The 27,886-nt window shown below is 41.1% G+C and overlaps 1 protein-coding gene and 1 long non-coding RNA gene across 2 annotated transcripts in view; one reads left to right on the forward strand and one right to left on the reverse strand.

Annotated features, from left to right (window-relative positions):
* LOC132522024 (uncharacterized) overlaps positions 1–13,185 on the forward strand; it is a 39,575-nt gene extending 26,390 nt beyond the window's left edge. Inside the window, exons 2-3 of the long non-coding RNA XR_009541023.1 lie at positions 92–260; positions 12,511–13,185. This is a non-coding gene — a long non-coding RNA (uncharacterized LOC132522024). The remainder of the gene's footprint in view (positions 1–91; positions 261–12,510) is intronic.
* The window catches only part of LOC132522023 (nuclear body protein SP140-like protein), an 87,352-nt gene that overhangs the window by 22,089 nt on the left and 37,377 nt on the right, over positions 1–27,886 (reverse strand). The window contains 9 exon segments of the mRNA XM_060151889.1: positions 7,233–7,286; positions 12,131–12,214; positions 12,833–12,886; positions 16,714–16,797; positions 17,510–17,656; positions 19,821–19,904; positions 20,343–20,492; positions 24,725–24,808; positions 27,227–27,395. Coding sequence (XP_060007872.1) covers positions 7,233–7,286; positions 12,131–12,214; positions 12,833–12,886; positions 16,714–16,797; positions 17,510–17,656; positions 19,821–19,904; positions 20,343–20,492; positions 24,725–24,808; positions 27,227–27,395 — 910 coding nt within the window.

Here is a 27,886-nt window from a genome sequence, read left to right on the forward strand (position 1 = left end):
TCTCTTGTCTGTTTCTCCTCATTTGGTTGAGAGCTGCGTTCATCAGTTACAACAAACTTTTCTAACGCTTTCTCTCTTATTTCTCACTCAGGGATGGCTTGTCTCTGGCCACAAAGCTCTGTGTTGCATCCAAGTTCCAGCTCCTTTTATTGGCAAAGGGCCTCAAGCGACAACAAGGGTGGGTTTGAACCAATGGAGAGTCTGAATTTCCCTCTTAATTTGAGGAAATCAGTGACTTTGGATGAAAACATGGAGAACAAGTAAGCAGATTGCTATTTGTCACCCATAATCATCCTTTCTTTTCTTTCATAGGGATAGAGTTACAACCAGACCCTTGGCTGCCTATCTAGAGATTATATTTCTTAGCCTCACCTCCCAGCTAGCTCTGGCCATGTGACTAAGGGTTCTCCAATAGGATGTGAGCAGAAGACTCTGGGTCTTTCCTTTAAAAGAAATAAATGGGTGATATCCCTGTCAGGAAAAGGCAGTAAACAAATCATTTGAATTCTTGAAGAAGAAAACCAAAATAACAGAAGAAATAATTGAAGATAAGTTCAAGAAAAACTTTTCTGAAATTATTTTAAAAAATGAATATACATATCATAAGTACATGTATTTTCACTCTGTAGCAGAGAAAATTGGCTCCAGTCAACCCTGAAATATATTCCAGCAAACTTACCATACTTTAAAGAATTGAATGGGCAGCCTGGGCAAAACAAGTCATTTTCAAGGGAGAGGGATCTCGTTGGCTATAGAATTTTCCATAGCAACATTTAATGCCACAGAAAAAAAGTACAAGAAGTACAAAATACTTCTAGAAGTAAAGAGTGAGCAAATTATTTTCAGGTATAAATAATAAAAACAAATACTTTTGAATAGGGAAATTCTGGAAATACTGTTCCTATGAGTACTTGTTCCTTTGAGAAGACTACTAGAGGATCCACTTCAGCAAACCAAGACAGGACTGGAAAAATTTTGGCAAAAGGATTAAAATAAAAATGGAGATGAGGTGACAGGCCAGGGCATAAATGTATATGCCCTTACAATATAGAAATGATATAATATAAAAAAAAATTGGGAGGAAGGGACAAATATGGGTGGTAGGGCAAGGTCATAGTTTGTTCTACAGCTAGGAGTCAAAGGGTATTATTTGGATAAATAAAGGATAAATATAAAGCACATTTAATAGCTAAGAGGTAAAAATAAAGGGAACATCATGGCCTAAATTGGGTGAGAGGGGAAAGAGAAATAGGACATACACTAATTTTATAAATCTCCTGGGTGGGAAATTAATGGGTTCTGTCTAAAGAGAGGACCAAAGGTATGACATAAAGGTAATTCTAAGAGTAATCACTATAACAAAAGTACAAACCTTTATAAGTATCAGAAGTATATACTCCTAACCAATGGAAATATGGGAAATGAGCGGGGGCTCAACCATTCATTTCTTTTAAGGGAAAGACCCAAAAGAGGCTCACATTTTTTCTACTCAGATGCCATAGTCGCTTGGCAGGGCAGGGAAAGCTGGGAGGGTTAGTCTCAGCTAAGCAGTCATATGCCCAGCTGTAATCACTACCACAAAAATGCAAACCTTCCTAAGTATCACAAGTACATACATGCACATAAATGCATTGAAGACAGAATGCAGAGTGTTGGCATTTTTAATATCTAAGACACTAGAACAAGATGAATCAACAATATAAATTAATATGACAGGAAAAAGTTCAAACACTTTGGTCCTAAAAATAAAAATAGATGGACTTAATTCACTTATTTAAATAAAATATTTTGAGATTAAATTACAAAGTAAACCCCAACTTTTAACCATATACAAAACACTCAAGTAAAAACATATTTTTAAATGTTGAAAATAAATGTATAGACAAAGGTATATTCAGCATACATCAGCAAAAAGAAACCAGGAAGTCATGATCTGAATTTCAAAGAAAGTGTGATTCAGGCCAAAAAGTTTTCAGCAAGTAGAAAATACAGGAAATGCCATGAGAGGTAAAAACACTCTACTAGTAGACAATTTTATTGTTATGTCCCTCAGTCCACAGGTGATCAAGTGGACAAAATGAGGAGGCTATGAAAGACTCAAATAATATGTTTTAACAGAGTTGGTATTATTGATACATATTCAACTCCATACCCAGAAAATAGAAATAGAGAATGTACATTTTCTCCCACCCTCTCTTAAGTAACTCTTGGGTCAAAGAGTAAATATAAATCCAAATTGCAGGCTATCTGGCAAACAACAATAATAAAATGTTGCCTATGAGAACAGATGTATTATTTAATTTAAAATAATTCTAGAAAGAATGAAAATATGTATACATACAGCCAATTTTCATTATTCACAGATTCCATATTTGTGAAGTCACCCACTCCCTAAAGTTTATTTGCACCCCCCAAATCAGTACTCAGGGCACTTTCATGGTCATTCATGGTGATGCACAGAGCAGTGAAAAATCTGAGTTGCCGGCCGCACCTGTTCCCAGACGAGGTTGAACAAGGCAATGCTCTGTCTCCTTGTTTCAGCTTATTCTGTAAACAAGTTTCCTTTTGCTGACTATTTAGTTCCATGTTTTTCTCACTTTTGTGTTTTCTGTTGGTGATTTTGCTGCTTAAAATGGCCCCCAGGCCTAGTGCTGAAGTGCTGTCTAGTGTTCCTAAGACAGAGATGTGACTTATGGAGAAAATCTGTGTGTTAGATAAGCTCCGATCAGGCATGAGTTATAGTGCTGTCGGCTGTGAGTTCAACATTGATGAATCAACGTATATATTAAATTAGGTGTCTTTAAACAGAAACACTCAGAAAACAAAGATATATATTTATTGGTTTACAAAAATGTGACCAGAGGCTCACAGGTACCAAACCCTGTATTTCTCCTGGGAGCAAAGGTACAAGATTAGCTATTTTTGTGTTTGGGGTGATTCATGAAACCTATATACCATGAAAAATGAGAACCGGCTGTATATGTATACACACGCACACACACAATTATTTTCAGAGTTCACCCACTTTTTTCATTGTTTTTTATTTCATTTATTATACTTTTCAATCTCAGAATTTCTATTTGGTTCTTTTTAAAAATATATATATATAATTTTGAAACTTGATGAATGAATGTGGGGTGGGGGTTAGGAAAAAGGGAGGAATCAAACACATCTTCTATACTTTTGGCTCAAGCAACTGAGTAGAATTAGTGCCATTTACTGAGATACGGGTGAGATGTGGTGGATGACAGGTTTGGAAGTGAAATAAAGGAATCTGTTTCATGTGTCAAATTTGAGACTCCAAGTGGAAGTTTGGAGTAAGAAGTTGAACTTACGACTTCGCAGTTCAATAGAGGCATCAAAGGAGGTGAAGTATAACTGGCAGTCATTAACATATTGATGGAATTTATAGCTAGCAGACTGGATGTAGTCCCTAGGGATGAAATCTCTGGTACATGCCAACATGTAGATATCAGGAAGCCATGAAGGGACCATCACCACCAATAGAACCACCACTATTGAAGCTATCATCAACATCACCAACAAATGACCAGGAAGGAGCTATTAGCAAGTAGGAGACCGTGATGCTCCAGAAGACAAGAGAGTGCATCAGGTTCTCCCAGCTTACTCACCTGAGCACAGTGATGCCAAGGCTTGCCAGGTGCTATGAAGCAAGAGGCAACCAATGACCTCCCAGTCAGAAAGACCATGATCAGGCCACCCTCCAATAAGCTGCACCAGCTCCATCCTCTTGACTGGAGAAACCAGCCTGTTAGGGACAGATCCCTTCAGGTCTAATGCCCAGGCTCCTGGGAAGATGTTTGCCTCCCCATGCACACTGCTCTCCACACCTGCTGCCTACGCCTGCCTCACCCATGAGGTCAGCAGAGCAGCTCATCTATGGTCAATCTGTATAGCCCTCTTGGGAGCCTGTGGTGTAGAGGCAGCCTCACCCTCACAATGAGATCTACAGAGAATCCTCATTAGCCAACAACATCGATTACTACATCACTCTCCATGACAAAGAACTAACTATGAAAAATTACCAACCTTCTAATTGTAGTATGCTGACATTTCTTTATCCCTCCCTTTATTTTAATGTCTTTTTTTGGCTTTAAGTATACCATCATATATTTGGATTAAACTTTTCACAAACTGATAGAATTAATTTATTCATTTAAATTACTATCCAACACATTCTTGGATGCATCAATATGCAGAAGTTTAACTATTTCTAATGCAGACTCTCTTCTTACCTGCCACACAGCAGGAGGAAGGAATTCCTTTGATGCTAGGAACTTTAACCTGGGGCAAGGACAGACGGAGGAGGAAATCATTCCAAGTGTTTGGGGTATGACACTGGTCTAACCTTGTGGAATTAGTACTTTTCTGTTTCATCATGGTGGAAAAATACGGAGGTTCCCACGTTGCATTTAGCATGTAAGGTTGCTAGATTGTGGGGCTGTGTCAACAAGTATATGTGTCACTGGGAACCATTGTTGTGACCGGACCCTGGGCTATGTTGCAAATGAGACCCTTGACTCTTTGCCTCTGGGTGAAACTCAGAGTTTTTAAGAAAGGGAAGCTCTGGGTTCACTTCTTTCTTCTCTGGAAGCAGGGGTCACTGTGAATTATCCTGCCACATTATAGGACGAGCTATGGGAATTTCATATGCAGCCAACAGAATTCTATCCAGTCTTTAGCATGAGCACAAGCTTGGCCAAAGTCTTTCAAAATCTTGGCCTCTCTGCTAAAGCCTTCTATACCTCTGTTTTGCGGGATATCCCAAATCTGGTTTTTCCTTCCATTATGCCAAATTCCCATGCTACACCAGTAATGATGCTCAGTTTTGAAGTCTGTTTGTATATCTTCACCCAAAATGGGTACCATGAAGGAAGACTGGGTTTTAGCACTCATTAGTATAGATGTGGTCTGATTTTCCAGGAAAGAGAAGTTGTAGAAGTTTGAGAGTGTGAAATGGGTAAATCGAGCCGTGAAAATTGAAGTGGGATGAGGCTCATAGGATGAGGTCTGGTAAATAGAACGTGTATAAAGAAGAGTCCTCAGTATTTGGAGATCAAAGAAAAACTGTATAAAGTATTTTAATGATACTGGTAATAATATTTAGCCTATAAGTAGTAATGCTTATTAAATATAAGATATAGTTTAAAAAATATCGTAAACATCCTCACGTAAATGCTGAGCAAATCATTCACATTATGTATTTAGGTGAAGGCAAGAAAGGAAATTTGAAAAAAATGATAAAGATCACAAGCTGATTCAGATTTAGCAACAAGATGGGAGGCTGAGGTAGAAAAATTGATATACATCTTATTTTACTATTTGTAAAATACTTTCCAGGTCCTTTTTTCTCTATTTCTGCCAACACAATCCAACTCTATGGGCCTGCGTTTCTTACAAGGCTAACTAATCAAATTCCAGAGACCAGATTTTTAAAATGTAAGTCTTCATAACTAACAGAATTACAGAAAAAGGAGGGAAAGTCCCCTCAAACCATAGCTGTAGAAGGAGAGAGAGCAGTCTGTACCACAAAACTAACATAAAGAATTGATTTGACAGTATTAAATTGAGAAATTTCATAAGAAGATAAGTCTTGTAAAATATGGAGATGTGTCTGTTTGTAACCATTACCAATTTGTTCTGTTCTCTGTAATATAAACTTGTCCTTGAAAGAGTTATTTGAAGGGGTCTTGTGATAACCCCCTCATCTGAAATTATTGCCACTTCTTATGAAGACAATTTCTTCAGAAACTTAATTCTGATTGATTGTCTTGATCGTTTGGGGGCCTGGCCATAATATTTTAAGTGACATTTGGATCCTTAAACTATATAGATGCTTGTAAGATTTTATAGTGAATCAGAAGAAGATCCTTGGCATTCTGATTTCCTCATATGCAAATGGATAATAAAATGACCATAGATTTCCTATTTAAATAAAGATTTTGAGAGTCTTGTCTCACTTAAATTTATTCTAGCTATTTTGTAATGGGAAAAAAAGATATTCATAGAGAGAAACAAATGGCTTCGGCATATAAATTTTTTTAAGGTGTATGAAAATTCTTAGTAGGAGAACATTAAATAAGATGTGAATAAATGGGTATAAGTCTTTGTTCTCCCCAAATTAATCTGCAACTTCAACATATTTCTAATTAGAACTTCCAATGAACTTTGGAAGGGAGTGGAGGAATCTTCTTGAGTTAATTTTAAAATTCACCCCCAGTGAATCATCAGTCTGGTGCTATTTCTGAGCTCTCCTTTATCTTTTGCAATTTTCTTGTAAAAGAAAAACTAATATATAGACAAGCGAAGACACTGTGTGATCAAAGTGGTGATTGAAATCATAATGTAATAGTGTAAGGAATATTTTTAAAATTCTCACCTCACATACACACAAATAGGCAAAACTCACAGGGTTTTGGATGTAAATATTAAAAATGATAAGGTACTTCAAATATTCTAGAATCAAATATAGAGCAATATTTTTAAAATCTTCAGCTAGAAGCTGTTGTAAATATGATAGGAAACCAAAGAACTAGAGAGAAAAAAGCTAACAAATTTGATTCCTAAAAATGTATAACTTCTCTAGGACAAAATATTCTATTAACAAACCTAAAAGAAAAACAACAAATGGGACAAAATGTTAGGAACATATAGAATCAAGATTTAATGTACATGTATATCATATAAAGATTTCTATATTCATTCAGCTTGGTAAGAAAAATACAAATACCACAACATAACTGAGCATTCTATGACAGAGTTCTATGAAGAAGAAAAACCAATGACCAATAACAAATGGAAAATACTCAACCACACTAAAAATGAAAATAGTGCATGTTAAAGCATCCCTTAAAAAGAATTTGTAGTTCAATTTAAAATGTTAAATATTTTAATTTTCTAGGTATGATATAATAATTTTAAGAGGGAAAGTATGCATAGAATTATCCTATTTAGATAAATAAAACTACATTACAAAATGTGTTAACACATGCATAGAAAAATTCTGGAAAGATATATAACAGTGTTTATAAGAAACATTTTTAAATCAGCATAAAAAGCAATGTGAAGATATGAGCATTTTGAAAAAATAGTTACTTTAAAAGGCACTAATTTTTTGTCTTATTAAAGGTATAGAAAATAATAATAAACTTTAGCATTAAAAAATAGTTGGTTTGTAACTGAAAATCGAGTAAATTCTTATGCACTCTTACTTCTTTTCTCACTGTGTTTTCCCAAAGTAGAATTGCTTCCAGTATCCGTGGTATCTAGAAAGTAACAGGTGGTGGTCAGAAACTAAAAATTTTGAAACTGTAAAAAACTGTAAAACTTTGAAAACTCTCTTCACTACTTATGTGCATCAGTTTCCTCATTTATGAAACAGGGATAACAACAGTTATGCTGTTCAGGTTTTAAATTTCTTATGAAGATTAAATGAGATCTTAGTTGCAAAAGCTAATGAGAAATCACTGTATAAATCAGTAACATGCCAGAGAGCATCCTTCAAAACTATATGGTGAGTTCATCAATAGTTGTCTGAGGTCTTTTATTCCTGTCAGGACAAAGGACCGTTTATTTGTCTTTTGAGGCCTTTCCAAGGTTTTGACAAAGTGACACTATTATCTACCAGCAGAAGAGCACTTTTATTTCTTTGCTCTACGGTACTGCCATTTTTACCAGTGTATTTCAACGACCTCATCCATGTATAATCAACAGGACCCATTCTGTTAAACAGAATTCTTTTCTCCCTGCAGCTCCCCAATGGGTCAGTTCAAGCAAATGAAGAGGGGAATGGGATTCTGACATAGACTGGATGTACTCCTTGTCAAAGTATGTTTAGAGTCAAGTGCATCAGGAACTGGAGCTCTGATTTCAGACTCCTGAAATCCTGCAGCACAGGCCCTGTGACCTTCACCTTCCATAACTGGCCCGCCCCCTGTTGTGAGCTGGTAGGAGTTCTCCTTGAACACCGATCACTTACCACAGCTCCCCCAGGGTCTGTGGTGTCTGCTGAACCACCTCTACCATGACCTTGGGTGTCCTTACCCATCATGTCAATGCTTGGCTACTTTCAGTCCTTGCTTCTTGGCTTCTGGACACACTTTTTGAAAAACACATGACACGGGAACATTTCTCAAGTCCTTGGAGCTCTGTTCCTAAGTTACGATTTGTAAAGAATTTTCATTTGCACCCCGCCCCTCACTTCTGACCAGCCACCTTTCACGGACTCCTACATTACAGGGTGACTCTACCTCTGAGGTCGCTTTCTCTTTTGTTGCTTCTCACTGTCCTTGTCCCTTCCTTTTAATCTGCCTTTTCTCTTTTCCTCTTTGCCCAAAATATGTATCTTTGTTTTACTATTTTTTCTTTATATGCTTTTCCCATCCATCCATTAATGACGTTTTTATATACATTTGTACTTACTTTTATGTGACATTATTCTTTTCCAGAAATATTATTTATTACATTTATATGTATATACATAATTCAATTATTAAAATAATTTTTATAGATATTCTCATATAAATACTATAAGAAACTAATTTTTACCAGACAAATTCCAAATGTTGGAAGACAGAAAGTGGACTTTTTTTCTATTCACTCAACAAGTGTGCTGAGCATCTTTCATGTACCAGGTGCTGAGGTGAGTGATGATGATGCATGAAGAGTGAATGCTTGTCAATCTTATGAACAACCAGGGGACTGACACTTAATGAGTGAGTACATTAAAACATGGAGAATGTTAGGACACAGGTTGTACAGGATACTCTGGAGATGCAGAAGGCAGGAGGAACTCGCAGAGTTTGAGATGAGGGACCTCTTCAGGAGGAGGTATCATGGAAGCAGTAGTTAACCAGATTAGGAAGAAAGGTGACTAAGATGATAGTCCCAAATGGATGGAGAAGCATGTGCAAAGGTCTGGATTCAGCAAATACAAGTAACCAAAAGGAGTTTAGTATGTCTGAACATAGAGTGAGAGAATAAGAGGGAATGGTGAGAATGGAGAAAGAAGCAGGAGCCTCAGGTATGGAGCTTTGGAGATCACATGAAGAAGAATTAAATTATTCCTAAAGAAAATTAAGTGATATTTGGCTAGTATGTAGGAAATCAGCATGAACATAATTGCATTTTTGAAAGATCAATTTAGCTAAATCACTTAGAATGTGTTTGGTGGGAACAGTGTGAGAAGGAGGACAAATAAGGAGCCTGTAGACCTAGTTCAAGTGAGAAGTGATATAGATATGGACGAGAGTGCTGGCATGGAGATGGAAATAAATGGACAGGGTGGAGACATATAAAAGGAATAATTGATAGAGTTAGGTGACAGATAGGGTACACCAATTGAGGAGATGGCTGTGTCATGGATGACTCTGAGAATTTCAACTTGAAAGAATGAGTCAGTTAAGTGGTTTAGAGATAGCAAACACTGGAGGAGTAGATGCTTTCTTTAGGGGGCAAAATGATGTGCTCAGTTTTAAAAGTGTTGAGTCTGAGAGACATCTAAGTGGAGAAGTCTAGAACCTTCAGGACCTTAGCCAGAGGCCTTTCTGACACTTGGATAATTGAGTTTGGAAGCTTAGAAGGCAGAGCTGGGCTGGAAATGTGTGTTTAGGAACCATTAGATTGTAGATGGTGATTGAAACCCTAAGAGTACATGAAACCCCTTTGGTGAGGTACCTTGTAATCTGGGTGAGTTACAGGAGCCACTTTGATACCTGGGGACACCTTACCCTGAAAACTCACTGCTAGTGTGAACCACCCCTTGTGCCAATGTTGCTTTTGTCTCATGGTCATCTCAGATCCCACAGTTTCTCCATCTCTCTCCTTTCTTTCTTTTACACTGCCCTTTTCTCTCTCTACCACTTTTCTCTCATCTTTTAACCCTTTATCTATGCAGTTATCTCTGTGTCTCATCTTTATTCCTCTCCATTGATTGCTTCCTGTATGTATCTCATTTGGTCTAGTTTTTTATGCTTCTGTCTCTGGATCTAGTTTTACTGTTGAAGTACTCCTCTTTATATTGTCACATCACTTTCTGTTTTCTCTTTGCTTCAGTTTGTTTCTCTTAATCTTATCTTGATCTTTTGGCTTAAAAAAATTACAATCTTTGTGTTTATCTATATTTTCTTCAACCACATTTGGCTTCATCTCACAGTTTACCACTTTCATTGTCACCATCTGCCTGCTTTTTTGACACTGACCACACTATTGACTATTATTACTTCTGCCAGTTCTCTATGAGCTTTCTACATCACAGGACTGTCCATCAGTCACAGACTTTATTATCATGTTTCTGGTGAATTTCCTAGAGGTATCTTGAAAATTATCCATCTTCCTCTACAAAACTTCCCAATCTCGTGATATTTGGATCTCATGTCCACTTAGAAAAACTTGACACTTACTCAGATATCTTTTAATTTGAAGAAACTTACTCAGATATCTTTTCAGCCTAATTTTTCAATTATTTCTCCTTGCATTATCCACTTAGCGTCACCTCCCTCCACCCAGAAGCTGAGCTCTTCTTTCTCTTTTGGCTCCTTCAAACCTGTTGAAAACAGTCCAAATCTGTGCACAGGCCTGTCTGTATATGAGTATGTGTATTGGTGTGTGCATGTATGGCAATGTTTTGGGGGAGAGATAGGTAAAGAAGGAAGAGCTTTTCCTCTGTGCAGACAGTAAAACAAAGATAACTGAGAACTAGTATCACAATTGGCTTTTCTATCACATGCTAATAGATTGGCATCTCTTCTGAGTCTCTTCCTCTATTTATTTTTAGAGCTTTGAATCCACAGGACATTGAAGGGAAATAAGGAAACAGCAGACTGTAGATGGCGACCAGGAAACAGACTTTGATGTGGTCATGCTGATCAATGTTCGAAGCTCAGATGGGCTGAAGAAAAACACACCTGTCCAATGACTACACCTCATATCCAACAGAGATTTTCTCTGTCTCTTTCAATCTAGCCACACCTTCTCCTCCTCCTTTTCTTCAATTTTCTGCCCATCTGTGAACTTCTCTGTCCCTGATTTCTCTTAACTTCTGTGTTGATTTCTCTCATTTCATCAGTTATACTCTTAATATCTGTTCATTTTATTTCTCTGTTCATCCTTTTTGGCATTATCCTTCTAGGTGTTCTGTATATCATACAGCTTGTTTCATTCCTACCCTCTCTGTTTCTTTATGGTTTTTGCTTTTTCCCTCTCAATCTGAATATATATTTCAAAATCCACACCAATACTGGTGATTATATACCCACCCATATATATACATATATATGTATATATGTGTGTATATGTATACACACATACACACACACACACACACATATAGATATATATATACACACACACATATATATTTATTATCATTGCTAAATAAGTCTTCTTGCATCAGGCACTGATACATTCCCCTGTGAATATGCCAGGTCCCTCGTATCCCCTCTTTGGACTCTGATCATGTGACACAGCTCTTATCTTCCTGCCGGGTACATAAAATAGTCACCCTTTCTTACCCTTAGACATTTGTACATCTATTTCCTCATCCTAAAATGAGGAAGCAAGAGTTAGCCTTCCTAAGACTTAAAGATTTTGTGGTAACAGAGTAAGATCTCATTTGCCAAAGGAATTTAAAGTATCATGGTACAATCCAACTACAATGTGATGAATATCTGTCACAGACTATACTAAAGTTTGAGAATGGTGGATCTGAAGCTTTTATTTCTGTCTATAATTACACAGAAGGACCAGTTGTCTTTTGAGGCTTTTACGATTACAAATGACATTAATGTCAACCAGTATATCACTACAGAAATCTAGGATCTTAGTGTTAGCAGGCATGACAGTAAGTGTTTAAAAAGAGACCATCATTTTGGTGATTATTTCTGCTATAGGAATATAAAATTACATACATTTAGTGAATATGAGTCATTCTATTAAACATGACTTTATAATAATTTCCTGCCTCTTTCCATTTTCTAAAATCCGAAAAGTAGTTCCCAGGATTAACTGGATACAAGGTAGTCAAGGTCTCAGAATAAAATGCACCAGGAAACAGTGTCTTTTCGTTCCTGACATTCTGCAGGCCAAGGCTTGGCATCCTAATCTTCTTTACCTGACCCATTTCTCAGGAGTGAGCTAGACGTTTCCTGAGGCTCATCTTCGTTACTCAGTTCTGAAGTGTCACCACTGCTGATCCCTGCAGAAAGAAGTAAAATTACTTTACAGTCTCAGCCTGTGTCCTAGGACCTATACAGCATGGAGTTCTTTAAAAGGAAATCTGGAAAGGGGAAGCTTATGTAGAAGAGGTAGGAATATTCCTACCACCAGGCCCCCTACGGCTCCATCTGACGTCCTGGTCAAGGTTGCTCCAGGGACCACCCCCAAGGCCGGGACTGGACACAACTTTGCCATGGAAGGCACTTGCTTTGGTCACTTCTTTACCCTTTCCTCTTGTCTGCACATACTTCTGCTTCCACTTTGTTTCTTATCCAGGGGGACCGTGGAAGCAACATTTTCAAGATGTCAGAGCCTCCATCAGCTGGGCCCTCAGTGAGCACCCCTCCACCCTGGGAACCACTTTATCCTTTTATGTGAGTGAAGAATAAACCTGTACTGCACTTGTGACACTGAACTTCTTGAGGCCTACAAGTAACATCAATTAGCCCAGCTCACCTAATTCAACATGTATAATGTGAATCGTCTAAAATGCCAACAAGTTTATCATTTGATTTTAAAGGATATTACCAAAAATTTGAATGAAGCTTTTGTAGCAAAGAAAGATATTTGTTACAGCAAGAGTTTTGATTGTTCTTACATCTTTTCCTGTTGCTTATGCTGCAAACTGATGTGTTTTCAATATCCCAAGGATCTAGGAAGGAAAGGAAAATACAACCAGTAATCTATATCTAAAAGAGTAGTAAATCTTACGACTACTCACACTGTAGACAGGATTTGGACTATAAAGACACAATGATGATCATTTCTGTCTCTTCCTGTCTAAAGGAAGTGAGCTCTACCAAATGGAGCAAAGGCCCCCCCAGTCCTTTAGCCCTAATTACAAAGTCAAAGAAGTTTTGAAAGCCAATATTTTTTCACAGGTTTGTACTAACTAGTTTGGCAATGAATCTGGACTTCAGCTGCCATGAGTCCAATAAAATATTTATCACAGTTGTTGTGAATTCGCACAATTTGCTGCAGGAACACTAATACAGTATATTTGAGAATGAGATTCTGTCCCAGACCCTACTAGAGTGTTTTATAACAAATAGGATATACACCACACTGTCTTTCTAAAATAATAAAACATCATATCTTACATCTGGCTTTAAAGATTTTTGAATAAACAATTATGAATTTTTGCTAAGAGTCCAGGTTGTTAGTTCTGACTCTTCCAATAATTGTCCATATGTGATGTGTAAAGATCCTTAAATGTTTATGTGCTGGAGTTTCCTCATCTGTGAAATGAGGGAACAAGAGTTTTCTGACCTACCTTTTAGGTTGTTGTAAACATAAAATGATACCTTATTTGTGAAGATGTTTTCAAATATCACTATACACGCCAATGTCATGTTGCAGGTAATGCTGGGTTCCTACCTGGCTCTGCCTTTTACTCTCCATGTGAGTTCATAAAAGACCCTCAAACATTACCAACTCCAGTTTCCTCATCTATAAACCTGGAATAACCTGGTTACCCTAACTCCCTGTTAAGGTTTTTGTAAAAACAAAGGGAAGCTTTATTTATAAAAACCCTATGAGAAATCACCATGTAAGCCAATGATTTAGCTATAATTGGGGTTTGAGGGTATTTGGTCTTAAGCTATTTTTCCATCAATAATTTAATAGAAGCACAAATTATTCTGTGAAGTCTTTCTAAGTTGGGGACTAATGACAATATTAACAACATATAGAGGAATGCTGTGCTTAGTGTGCTCCGTAGAATGAAAGCATGCTGAGGAAGAAGTACACTATTTCCACTCTTTAGCATTAATAGTTACGATAGTGTGTAGTAAAAGGTATAATTTTACTAGCATATTTTTGCTACATCTTCAATATATCAATTGACTGGGCTCATCCAGTTAAACAACAGTTTATATACAATGCCTTCTTGCCTCCTTCCACTTCCCAACAGGGCCAGAAAAGTTAAATGTGGAAAATGATATCTTAGAATGAATCAAATCAAGGCATGTGGAGAATGCTCAGAATAAGATTCACCAGGAAAACAGAGCTCTGGGTTTACACTCGGGATATTTGCTGTCCATGGCTGCAATCCTTATCTTCCTACATGAGCCATCTGGGATCATGAGCAGGTGGCTTCTCTGGCCCCTCCTCCCTCACTTGGTTCTAAAAAGTCAAGGTTATTGGTCACTGCACAAAGGAACAGGATTCTCAGGGGGTTTGGGCATGTGACCAAGGAACCCATTCAGCAGGAATTTCCCTCATGAGAAAACTTGCAGAAGTCTTGAAAAGCCATGCGAGGCATGGCCTGCACCCAGGCCACTCTGGGCTGCCTTTCTAAGTTATCTGCTGTGTAGGTTAGTGATGTTCCATTCCCTGTTCCCAGAGCAGAGACAATTCAAATGCAAGGGGCAACTTTGCTCTGCTTGAACCTTACCCTCCTTCCCTTCTCTCTCTTCTACTTCTGACCCCTTCTGTTGTCTTTTCAAGCTTCCTTCATCTGCTGTTTCTCATGTAGGGTACCTTGGAGACCTTGTGTTCAGGACCTTGTGTGAGCCTACTCTCCTCACCTCCTCCCACCCCCTGCCAACCTGGTGCCCTCCTGAACTATTTGCAAGCCTGGGAAATAATTTTCTCATGTGTCTGAGCCGTAGATGTGTTTTAGGACTATCTTCTAGAGCGGTCTTCCTACTAGTACTAAGACAAAAGTGTTCCCTAAAAACTGCAACAAATCTACATTTTACTTTGATAGATCTAGTGAGCAATTAGATTGAGTGTATTATTTAAAATATTGCTCTTTTGTAGCACCAAGATCAGGTAACATTTTATTTCTTCTTAGGACTGTTCCTAGTGTGTTTCCATAAATAGGTATGTTTCTGATATTGTCTAGGTCTGAAAAGTAGAAAGGGACAAAAATTCACCAACTGTACACTAGAGACACAGATCTTATGGCAACTCAGGCTACCCATAGGATTGAGGAAATAACATTTTGATAATCATTTTGAGCTTCAATTTTACAAGAAAATGATGCAGAATCCAGGACGCTAGCCTTGTTATCCCTTCAGTCTCCCATGAGACTTTGTAGAGAACTTGAAACGTTTATGTGATTGTGTTTCCTCATCTAAAAGCAAGGGTTACAATGTCCATCCTGCTTAGCCCTTAAGGTTGTCGTAAGATATTGTTTGCAAAGGTCCTTTGAAAAATCACTGTATATGCCATGACTTGTTGAAGAATTCTGTCAAAAACAATCCTTTGGGTTTCAGAATGCCTTATATGAAGTCTTTATTTCTGCTAACACTAGGCAGCTGGACAAGTTATGACATGATTCAAGTTTGTGATCAGATGATAATATGACCTTCCAGTAAAGGAATACAGCCCACCCTTGAACAATATGGGTTTGAACTGCACAGGTCCACTTAAACTCAGATTTTTTCCATACTAAATACTATAGCAGGACTTCCCTGGTGGCGCAGTGGTGGAGAATCTGCCTGCCAATGCAGGGGACAAGGGTTCGATCCCTGGTCTGGGAAGATCCCACACGCTGCAGAGCAACTAAGCCCGTGTGCCACAACTACTGAGCCTTCCGCACCACAACTAGTGAAGCCCACGCACCTAGAGCCCGTGCTCCACAACTAGAGAAAGCCCCTGCTCAGCAACGAAGACCCAACACAGCCAAAAAAAAAAAAAAAAAGAAAAAGAAATTAAATACTATAGCACTAAACGATCCACAGTTGGTGGAATTCATGGATGCCACCTGCGTGTATGGAGGGCTGACTCTTAAGTTATAGGCAGATTTTTGACTGCACTGGAGGTTGGTGCCCTTAACCCGCGCATTGCCAACCGTATTTAGCTTTCTGTTCTTTGTAGAAATCACTGCATAAATCCACCGCTTCATAGGCATAGCAACTAGTAGGGTTTTTTATTTTGGCCGCGCGCAGGCTTTCTCTAGTTGCGACGAGTGGGGGCTACTCTTTGTTGCGGTGCACGGGCCTCTCATTGCGGTGGCTTCTCTTGCTGTGGAGCACGGGATCTAGGCACACGGGCTCAGTAGTTGTGGCACGTGGGCTCAGTAGTTGTGGCATGCGGGCTCTAGAGCGCAGGCTCAGCAGCTGTGGTGCACGGGCTTAGTTGCTCCGCGGCATGTGGGATCTTCCCAGACCAGGGCTCAAACCCGTGTCCCCTGAATTGGCAGGCGGATTCTTAACCACTGTGCCACCAGGGAAGCCCACAGCTAGTAGTTTTAAACACACTCATTACTTTGCTGGCCTATTTCTACTATATAATCAATACAGGGTACGTATATTTATTAATGGGACCCAATAGTTAATAGGCCTCATCCTCAGATATAGATTTCATATCTCTCTGCATTTCCCATAAAAGTCCAGTAAAATAAAGACAGAGAATAGGATTCCAGAGTAAACTGGAACCATGCTACAGAAGGGGCTCAGAATAAGATGCTCAGGAAACAGTGACTCTAGTTCAGGTTCCTGCAGCCTAGGCCTGGCTCTCCCACTTCCTTACCAGACGCCTTTCTCAGTGCTGATGTGGAGGGTTCTGGGGACATGTCTCCATCACTGGATTCTGCGGAGTCCTCACTGCTGATCACTGCACAGAGTAACAAAACCACTTAGGATCTCAGGGTGGAGCCCACACAGCAGGAAACCTCAGAATGAGAGCACTAGGAAGATCTAGAAGCTAGGTTAACTCAAGGCACCGTGACCTGTGCTTGAATGTGTGTGACCTGCAGGTTTCTCCAGGTCCTGCACAAAACGTGATGATATTCACAGAGGGCAGCTTTGCCCATTCTGCCAACACTCTTCTTCCCTCACCCTCATTCTACCTCTTACCACCACCCTCAATCTACCTCTGACCCTCTACTTCATTCTACCTCTTTCTTTCATTCTTATTTTATTTCTTTACCTTCCTCTTAGCTTGGCCAATTTCCCCTATTTCCCCTACTTATGCCTCTCTTTCTGGGGATGGTATCTCTTTATACCTCGCTTTGTCTTCATGTGTTTCTTTTCCATCTCCTCTCTTGAATACCTTGGGTCTCTGATTTTTTCCCTTTTCTTTACCTTGTACCCCCATACTTCCCTCTCTTGCCTTAGAAATTGTCTCTTGGACATCAATACTTATTATTTACCCCTTTTGTCTTTTGATATTTTTCCAGTTCCTGGGGAATCTCTTCTGCTAAACTCACTGCACAGGGCACTGGTTCCCTCCCCTTCCTGCCTCTGTCCGTGGCCACCAGCCTCTGACCTGCCCCAGCCTCTTGCCCTGTTCCTGTGATTCCTGCTCCACACTGTGTCAGCCTTACCTATTACATCAGGTGCCTGGTTACAGTCAGTCCTTGCTTGGGTTTGCCATTCAACTTTGGGGTTAAAAAATGGCTTTTCCTTCTTTATATCCACCAGAAGGACAGAACAGGAATTGATTTGAAATCCATGGTTGGGTAGCGTTGCTTCTGGATCAAATTGTAATGAATGAAGAATTTTAATTTGGCACTCCAAAAGGTAGTAAGCACTGTTCATTAGCATTAACAGCCTTCTCCTTGTAATTCCACTGCAGGAGGGAGGCTTCACCCCGACCCTTCTCCTTGCTGCTGTTCAATCTTTCCCTTTCTTTGTGTCTCTCTCAATTTTCAGGTTTGTTTTTACTTTCTTTTCACTTACTTTTCTCATCTTTTGATGATTTTTCGCTTTTCAAAAATAAAAATCACAATTGCAGTATAACCCATAGATAAAAATGCATAAATCATAAATTTTGAATTATCACAGAACAAGCATATCTGGGTAACCATCACTTTGGTCAAGTAATAGGAGATTACTAACACTCCAGAAACCTCTTAGAGATGCCCCACTAACTGTCCAGATGTATCTTGCTCAAGTTAACCACCACTTTGACACTTTTAATACCATAGATGATTGATTTTACTAGTTCAAAATTTATACAAATTTATATAAGTGGAATCATTCACTCTTGCTCTCTCTCTCTGTCCCTCTGACTTTTCAGGGGCAGGGGTGGATTTGGCTTCTTTAGTCAACATGTGTGTGATAGTCATCTGTATCCATTTCGTATATTTATCTTCACCACTATATAATATTCCTTTATAGAAATTATCCATTAAAAAATAAAACCATAAAATATCCATTTTTGCTGGCTCAAGCTCTAGAATACTATGAATAATGCTATGATGAACATTCTTTTGTATGTGTTTTGATGAAGATAATATGCATTTATGTTGATCTGTTGAGGAATGTAATTGCTGAGTCATAGGCTATGTGTAAAGTTAGGATTGACAGAAGTGACAAAACCATGGTTGGCTTAATCCACTAAGTTTTGGGACTATTTTTTTATACAGCAATAGATAACTGATACAGCTTCCAAATAGAGATGTCCATCAGATCTTTGAATACAGATCTTCAAGCACTTGGAGGAATGAGTCTAGAGATAGGTCTGGCTGGAGATGTACATCTAGGAATCAATAGATGATGGATGGTACTTAAACCATGGGGAGGGTGAGATGCCTGAGGAGAGGACTATTTTTATCTGAGGGGGTTACAGGGCTATTTTGATCATTGCAGATACCTTACCCTTCTCAATGGTATTAGGAACAGTCCCTTGTGTCTTCTGTTTTGATGACTGTCTCCTCAAATGGGGCAATGTCTTGATTTGTCTCCTCTCTCTGTTTGGCCCACTCTCTACCAATTTTTAATTAATTGTCCTTTAAGTTATTCTCTTTGTGCCTCTCCTACCCCCATTTTTCTATTTATTGGTATTCTTTTTCATCTGTATCTTTCTCTATTCATCTCTTTTCCTCTACATTTGTAATCACTGTCCCCAGGGTCCAGCAGGGTCTAGGACCAGGCAAAGGAGGTGCCTGGGGCACACAAATGTGCCAAGGGTAAGATAATCCTTATATGTGCCCCAGGGTCTCACCCTAGACCTGACCCTGCTGTCCCGTACCTGCTTTTTCAATGTATCCATTCTCCGTTACGTTTCCTACTTTCTCCTACTCTATCCCTGTTTCTTAATTATTATTATGACCTGCGTATGTCTCCTCTATATCAATTTTGTCTTTCTATATATTTTCCTCATTTAAGCATTCAAATCATCACCAAAGTTCTCCCTGTGTGCCACTGTCCAACAAACCACATCCCTCTACCTGCCACTTCCTTCTAAAAGGCCCTTCACCTGGGCTTCCTTACTTACAAATCTGACCTGCAACATCTTACATGATTTACATGTTTCTGTTATAACCTCTGAAAAGTAAGTTGCAACTTATTTCTTTTCATCACCTCCACAACATGGCATTATTTTGATTCCATGTCAATTTATCTAAAATCTATCTCACTCTTGTACTTTGTTATTTGGTGCTCCACAGTCCACCTTTTCCTATTCTTCCTCTTTGCATTCTCTTCCCAGGGACACCCCATCCACTAAAGAGCTCAGCTCTCCTTCTCCCTCGCAACTTACACCTGCTAAAATCAGCCAGAGGTTGTGGAGAAGGCTGTGTGTCTTCGACAGTGTTAGGATTGGGAAGGGGTGTATTGGTATGGGAGAACAAAGGAGAGCTTTTACTCTCATAGAAAAACAAAGATGTAATTAGAAAATTGGTAAGTAATTACTTTCTTCCTCATAAGGCAATGGGCTGGGTGTCTCTTTTCTTGCATCACCATTATTTGATTGGATAGGTACTTGTTCGCAGGACTCTGAAGATAAAAAAGACCACAGAGACTTGCTTTGCCCTGTTTCCATTTTCTTGCATTTCATCCGACTTCTCTTTCCTTCTTATGTTTCTACTTACAGGCTGTCTGCGTATATTGCCACCTTCACCCCGTGAAAGTACCATGTTTCATTGATTCTGGAGCCGATCTCTCCCTGACTTGTTCGACTTTTGTTTCTGTCTCTCTTCCCCGGTGGGGCTCTGCAACTCTTTGCCTTCTGTCTCTTAGTTTTTCCTTTCTCACTTTCTTCCTCCAGGTCTCTCCCATCAATATATCAGGCCCCATTCCTGCCCTCTGTGTATCTGTGTGATTTTCCCCTTCTTTGTTAATAGATGTCTCCTTGAGTGGTGCATTACTTCCTTCTCTGCCACTAGTCAGGACCTCTTGGCCATTCCACACTCACGCAAACCCAGCCAGTCTTACCTGCTGGTTCAGACTCTTGGGCACATTGTTCATTTGCTTGTTGGCTTTCTAGTGCATCGATTGGGTCACTGGTTGTATCTTGCCTCGTTGCATTTATCTGTTCTGTTTCACAGAGGTGATTCGAGAGTGCATTTTCAGGTGAGGTCATACCTAAATCATGTTTTGATTCATCATACTTTGTTTTCCTCTGGCATCAGTCAGCGTCCAACAGGAAAATACAAACATTTTTAAGCTTTTAAAGCAGAGGAAATTTAATCCAGGGATTGGTTACTTGGTGAATGGAAGAGCAGAGAAGATCAAGTGGAAGAATGCAGCAACCTGAAGCACAGTCAACAGAAAGCTATGGGAGGGACGGAGGGTGGGCTCATGGGCTGAGGTCACTGGGTAGGCAGAAGCTGGACCGTGGCTGGCCTGCCTGGTGGAAGGTGGAGTCAAGGCTGTGATGCAGCCACTCCTAGAATTGCCACTGGAGATAGTGGTGGGGCAACACCTGGCTTCTCCCTTATTCCCACTCTCTTACTAGTGTCTCCCACGTTAGGAGCCCAGCGGGGAGCCAGAAGCAAGGGGAGCTGGCAAGCAAGTCCGCAGGGGCCAGTGGCCAGAGAGCAAGGGCAGAGCAGGGGAGGGTAAGGAATGAGGCCCTGGGTAAACCACCCAGGACCGGCACACACGCCCTTCCCCCATGGCAAACCTTCTCTGCTCATTATTGATTCCATCCACCCATCCCACTCTGTTCCCACCGGCCTCAATAATGTATGAATACATAGACATATTTTTCAGTGCAGTGTGGATTTTTCTCATTTAGTGCTTTTCTAAACAAAGTAATTTACGTAAAGCATGATTTAAAATTATTTCCCAAGGTTTTAATACAGAACGTGGGTCCTGGTGCATGCTTTGTGCCACATCCTGGTGGGCATGAGACACAGCCCTTCCTGTCACTGTGCATGTCACAGCCCGCCGTACTTGTTGGGTCACACTCTTGGACACACTTATTGGTGGCCTGTTGTGTATCATTTGGGTCCTAGGTTGAAGTTTCTCTCTTTATATTCATTGCTCGCCATCACTGAGATGCTCTGGGATTCCACTTCCTGGCAGGGTTGCCCCCAGACCACACTGTGAGTTTTAAAGAATTTCATTGCCTCCTCCCTCCACTCCCCCCCCCACCCCCCGCCACACACACACATGTAGAATCCCTTCTCTCTGCTCCTTACTCGTCGCAGTGCCATCCACTCACCCCTTCCTGTTCCCACCAGCTGTACGAATAGATGAATGGCTAATATGTATTCATACATTTTGGGGTATTTTAAAATGTTAACTTTCTGAATAAGTGTGATTTGGTAAAAGTATAACTGTGTTTTCAGAAATCACTCTGAAAGTTTTTTCTTTTCTAAAAATGTATTACTAATTTAGAACATTCTTTCTTAAATAACACATCCCGACTGGAAGCTACATAATAAGAGCCTTTCATATTGTGGGAAGTTCCCTGAGCCTCTTCTATGTTCCTTAATTCCTAAGGAGAGTCATGGAATAAAGATTTATAATTTATTATAGACTAGTGTGCTCTAAGCATGGGGAAACTATGACCCTCAATTTATCTTCCTGGGCCAGAAGTTGGTATTGCTTTTATCACTGCTTTTCCAGCCTGGGGAATCAGTAAATCCAACGGACATCTGTGAGAGAAGAAAATCCCAAAGTTTACTATAATGGTTAAAAGCTTAGACTCCGGCACCAGATACAAATAATGATGCTAATTAAATGTAGTAATAATAACAAATGCACGGAACACTGATGAACCCCCAGGCATGATTGTAAATGCTTTACAGGATATGACTTGTTTAAAATCCAGCACCCTCTGAAGTAGGTACTATTATCATGTCCTTTTTAAAGATGTTGAAACTGAGGGACAAAAAGAGGTAGTCACTTCCCTGAGATCACAAGGTAGAATTTGAAGCTAGGCCATGGGCACCTGAATTCCTGCTGTGACGCTATTCACAGCAGAGTTCAATCCCAATTCTCAGTTGGATGAACTTGTGCAAATAACCAAACTCTCTAAGCTGATACTTTTTCCTCTGAAAAACAAGGGTAATATATACCTCATTTTCAGGTTTGAGGGAAGATTAAATAAACTATTAGCTGCGTCAATATACAGTATACTGTGATCGGAAAAATCAAATCATTATGATTAATGTTTTAGATTAACAATATATTGTTTTGTACCAATATTTTTTACTCAGGATCAAACACGTGCTGAATACCTAGTATCAGTCATTCTGGGTAATGCATTTGCATCATTGTTCCATTTCATAGCCTCATGACAGATAGGTACGATGATCCCTTCATTACAAATGAGAACACTGAGACTCAGGGAAATAATAATATTTTAAATAATAACACTATTAAGAGTGTTATGGGCTAATGGAGGTCAAGCGCTGTAAGCAGTGGTTATTGGTTGCTGAAGTACCAAAGGTTTCTTTCGGACGCCTGCCTGGTGTTTGGAGGGCAGCTCCTGGCCTCTGCTCCAGGGATGGAGGGAGAGGGTTTGCACGGGAGGCAATTGGTGTCCATGGCCCTGGGTGAGGGACCCGGCAGGGGAGGTACCCTGTCCCCTGAGGAACGCTCATCCCCTGCTCCCCCGCCACTTCGGCTGCAGCACTGGCCACTGCTGCACATGACATCAAAGCACTGAGGTCGCTGCCTGATCAAGCAGGACAGAGCAGAAGACTGTGAAGCCAGGCACCTGGGCAAAAGGTCCAGGCCCAGAGCCTTCAGGGACTGGCAGCAAGTGCGTTTAAGGAGCATGGAAGGAGCCACCCTCCCAGGCAACCCAGAGTACGAAGGCTCTGTTATCTAAATCCTCGGAGAAATTGCAGATGCAAAGACTGACAATTTTTTGTTACAAAGCAGCATCCACTCCGCCCCCAGAACAGTCCAGAATGGGACACAAGCAGCAAAGCATCATAGAACAGAGTCAAGAACAGACCACCATAAGATGAGGACTCTCTGCAACAGCAAGTCTGGACTTGACAGGAGTTTTCCCAAGTTCCTAGGGGGGAAAATTAAAAGTTTATCTCAGATATTGAAGTATGGGCTGTGCCAACCTCCCCTAATCCCTTTTTTATAGGTAAGAAGTTTAAGAGCCCCTGCAGATATCAATACAGAGACCATCTGGACCTGGTGGATCTCATCCAACTCTTGTAGTCAAACTCCAGTCCATAGACTGGAAGACAGGTCAGTGGCACCCTGGCTGAGAGCGCCTCGGCCAGGCCATCTCCCTGGGTGACCTCCACCAGCCATTCAGTAACTAGTGATGGCTTATCTTGACTCCCACGGTCATAGTGAACTTGCCTGTGTCCCCAGAGCTGCCCCTGACTGGTGGCCTTCCCTTACTTCCTGCAAAGTCCTGCTGCCTCTTCCCCACTCCCTCTTACTCCACTCCCTCCCTGTGCAGGTCTTGTTGGCCTTTCCATGAGGATTCAGTGTCTGATTCTCCACTTTCTCCAGCCCTTGGGATTCTTTTTCAGTATCTTTCCCTCTTTATATGTTTCCCTATTTTTTTTTTTTTTCATGGTTCTGTCTTTTCCATTAGGTTACCAGGTATTATCCAGGGTTGCAAACACAGGCTCTGGGTTCAGAATGCCTGGGTCCATCCTTGCTCATTGACCCCAGGACGACTATTTACATGGTCTATCTAGATTTCAGCTTCCTTATCTGCAAAATGGGCACATAAGTGATAACATCATCCAATGGCACTAATCCCACAACTGCCAGAATAAATGTTCAATCAAGTGAGCTGTTAATAACTTGGTTGTTTTTGTTGTGTCCCTGACCCCTTTCTCCTTTCATTTCTTCTTTTTCTTCCTCTCTGTCTCTCAAATACCCACATCCTCTCCTCCACGTCTCTACCACTTCCTCGCTTCTGTCTCTGTATGACTGCCTTTCTCCTTGAACATTCCTGCTCTTGAACAATATCCCCCACGTTTAAATCGGTCCCTTCTTCTGCCATCATCAAGCGTCTCCTCTTTGACGTTGACCTTGGGCCCATAGTCCTTAGCCCTTCACACCTTTACACTGATCTTCTCCTACAGGAGTCTTTCTAAATCACAATTACTTCCAGGTAGTCATTCTCTTTAAATCTGGTTACTGACACCCTGGGTTCCTCTTCCTTTGTCTTGGTATTTGGGCCAACAATCTCTTGTCACAGCTACTTCTCCAGGACTCAGCCTCTCGTTCGATGCTCATATAGACACCCCTCGCCACCTTCTCCATGGTCCTTCAATATTTCTTCCCTGATTCTCAGTGTTTGCTCAGGACTCGGACTCCTACCTCCCCTTCTCCTTTTCCTCTTAGCAGATGAGAATCGCTTTTGTATTTGTCTCAATCACCTTGCTCAAGGCTTAGTGGGAGAGTAGGCCTCTCCTCCCTCTCTTCTTCATTGCTTTCTTCATGATTAATTTTCTCCTGGATTGCTGAAGAGAGGGACAGAGAAGAAGACAATTAGAGATCTCCACCAGAGACCAGGAACATCATCTCAAAATTACAAATTTAGAAATTCCTAGCCCTCGGGTCACTCAGAGCTCAGCAGGTCCCAATCTTCATGGTAAAGTTCCCCCATCATCCTTGGACAGAATAGAAGCCCCAGCAAGGGAACTGTTATGTTCCACACCCAGAACTGAGCCACTTGTATGTAAGGATAAAGGAGTCGTGGAAACATCCTGATCCTGTCAGTTATGTGAAATAAACCTCACATCGTGGGGAAAGCACATGTCAAGATAAATAAGGAAAGTGAAATGTGTTTACTGAACTGTTCAAACTGTAAGGAAGAAACAGAGACTTCCTCTGGAGAAGGGGTAGGATCCTAGAGAGATCTGTGTGTATAAAAGGGAAAGCCCAAGAGCTATAAAGATGGGACTAGGGATTTCCCTGGTGGTCCAGTGGTTAAGACTTTGAGCTCCCAATGCAGGGGGCCCAGGTTCCCATCCCCGGTCAGGGAACTAGATCCGCATGCCACAACTAAGAACCTGCATTCTGCAACTAAAAGAGCCTGCGTGCTGCCTCAAAGATCCAGCGTGCTGCAACTAAGATCTGGTGCAGCCAAATAAATATTAAAAAGAAATAAAAATAAAGATGGGACTAGATAAGACGAGGGTTGGGCTTAATTGTGCTGGGGAGGATGAGCGGTTCCAAAAGAGACCAAGCAGAGGGGCTGACACGTGTGGTGGGGTTACTAGACAGGGTTCCCATAGTGGTCCAGATCCCACAAAGGACACTCTGAAGCCGCAAGCAGGGAGTGCCTGTGGCAGCACTGCAGGACGTCCCCACGACTCCTGGACCAGGGACCCAGGAGGCTGCCCCAACGAGGAGAGGCCAGGACACCAGCCCAGGGCCCCTGCAGCTAGGTGACCCAGCAAGCGTAGGAGGAAGGAAATAAACCAGGGAGCCTAGGGGGTGGGTTCCTGCCAGGAGTCCGGGGAGGAGACACCAGGGGAGGCAGTGGAGCCCGGGCTGCCCCAGAGCTGATGGCAGGAGCACCTCCTGGGACAGTGCCTTCGAGGGGGTGAGATGGACAGGACTGTGAGAGCCATGGCTGCTTTGTCTTCCCCAGGACATCGGCTTCAAGCCTCAGCAAAACCAGGCGGAAGGTGCGAGGAGAACAATGGCCCAAAGCCCAGAAGAGTTGAAGGAGGCCTGTGGGCAGGCACTGGGGGCTTCAGCACATGAGATGGAGGTGGGGACCTGGCAATAGGAGAGATGTCACGCCCTGGTCACAGTCCCCAGCCTCTAACTTTGGCCACTGACCCGAGCTCTCAGGGACAGCAGAGTCCAGGAGGCGGCGGCAGCAACCTCCTCTAGGGGCAGGTAGATGGCAGCCAGTGTAGGTGCGAGTCGCCCCAGCATTTAAAAAGCATAAATTATGCCTTCTCAGGAAAAAGTCAAGATTTAGTTTTTTTTTTTTTTTTTTTTTTTTTGGTATGCGGGCCTCTCACTGTTGTGGCCTCTCCCGTTGCAGAGCACAGGCTCCGGACGCGCAGGCTCAGCGGCCATGGCTCACGGGCCCAGCCGCTCCGCGGCATGTGGGATCTTCCCAGACAGGGGCACGAACTCGTGTCCCCTGCATCGGCAGGCGGACTCTCAACCACTGCGCCACCAGGGAAGCCCCAAGATTTAGTTTTGTATAGTACCAAAAATAGTTCCTGGAAGAGAAGAGCTTTTGTGATTATTTGAGGAGAAAAAGTGAAAAACCAGTTTTCCTTCAAGGGCAGATTTGATATTGAGTCAGCTTTCTTGCTCATTACTCTGGAAATCTGGCGAAACTGGCCTTTCTTCTGTGTTACTAAGCCAACCCTGGGTTTAGGGCTTAAAATGACCTGTGACTGGTAAATTACATGTGGATTGGGATCTATGGACTATTCTCGGGTCTTCCTTCAATGCGGTGATTCTTGTAACTCAGCTTGTCCCTCTAGGGGTCCCTAAAAGTTGTGATTCTGGACTTTTTGGGATACTGACTCCCATTGATCTGGTGTTGCCAAGCCAGGATAGATCCTGCACCCACAGCTAAGCTTGAGATGGGTGGTAGTGAACTCAGTGGACTGCTGTGTAGACCACCGCTGCCCTGTCATTTGTCCTTCTATCTAAATTGGATGCTGTGGCTCTGGTTGTCCTGTGAGTTGTCCTGTGAGTCTAAATGCCTAGTTAAGCAGAGCTCCAGGTTGGTGTTGTACTGTAGCCATTATAACATGAGCTTCAATTAGGCTCATGGTGTGTGTTTTGTTAACTGTTACATCCCCACTACCCAGCACCATGTATGGCTCGTGGTATAAGCTCAATATATACTTGTTGAACAAAATTGGCCTTGAACATCAAAAGGTAGATAATAAGCTAATTACCTTTTACAAAGCTTTCATAAATGTGATTTAAATCAGGATATTCCTGCCGGTTGACCTCACTGAACACAGCTTCCAGAAGCGACCAGTCAAATGTCTCCTCCAGCTGACTGAGAACATTGTAAACCACTCTCGACACAGGGACCAGGTTTCTACAAGAATCTTGACAGTCCTAAAAAATATTGAATGGAGAAAATATAAATACAGACTTCCACGTTACAGAAGAGCCCTAGAAAGAGATTTTATGGTTAATGTATTCCAATTTCCATACATATGTATCTTTTCACATAAAGGTTTAGAATTTCTGTGTATTTGTATGGCTACTAAGTGGAATAGTAAATCCTTTCTCCTTAGAAATCCCCATTTGTGAATCTGATCTCCCCACCCTCATTTATATTAGATGTAAGAAGGAGCAATTCTGAAGAATAAATTTGGGTTCAAAGTTAATGGATATGTAGGCTTCTAAGAGCTTCGTCAAATGTTTTAGGAAGAGACTTGGCAGGAGACGAGCAGCTATTCTGTTGACTGGACAACTCCTGCCCCTTCACCAAGACTGACTTGGCCTGGAAGGGCTCAAGGAAGGCAGGTGACAGTTTCCCCTTTTGTGAACTTTACCACAGGGAAAGCATATTTGTAGGGCAAGGAGAAGACTTGCATCTCTGT

This window comes from Lagenorhynchus albirostris, chromosome 6, assembly GCF_949774975.1.
Source record: "Lagenorhynchus albirostris chromosome 6, mLagAlb1.1, whole genome shotgun sequence".
Taxonomy (NCBI): Eukaryota; Metazoa; Chordata; class Mammalia; order Artiodactyla; family Delphinidae; genus Lagenorhynchus; species Lagenorhynchus albirostris.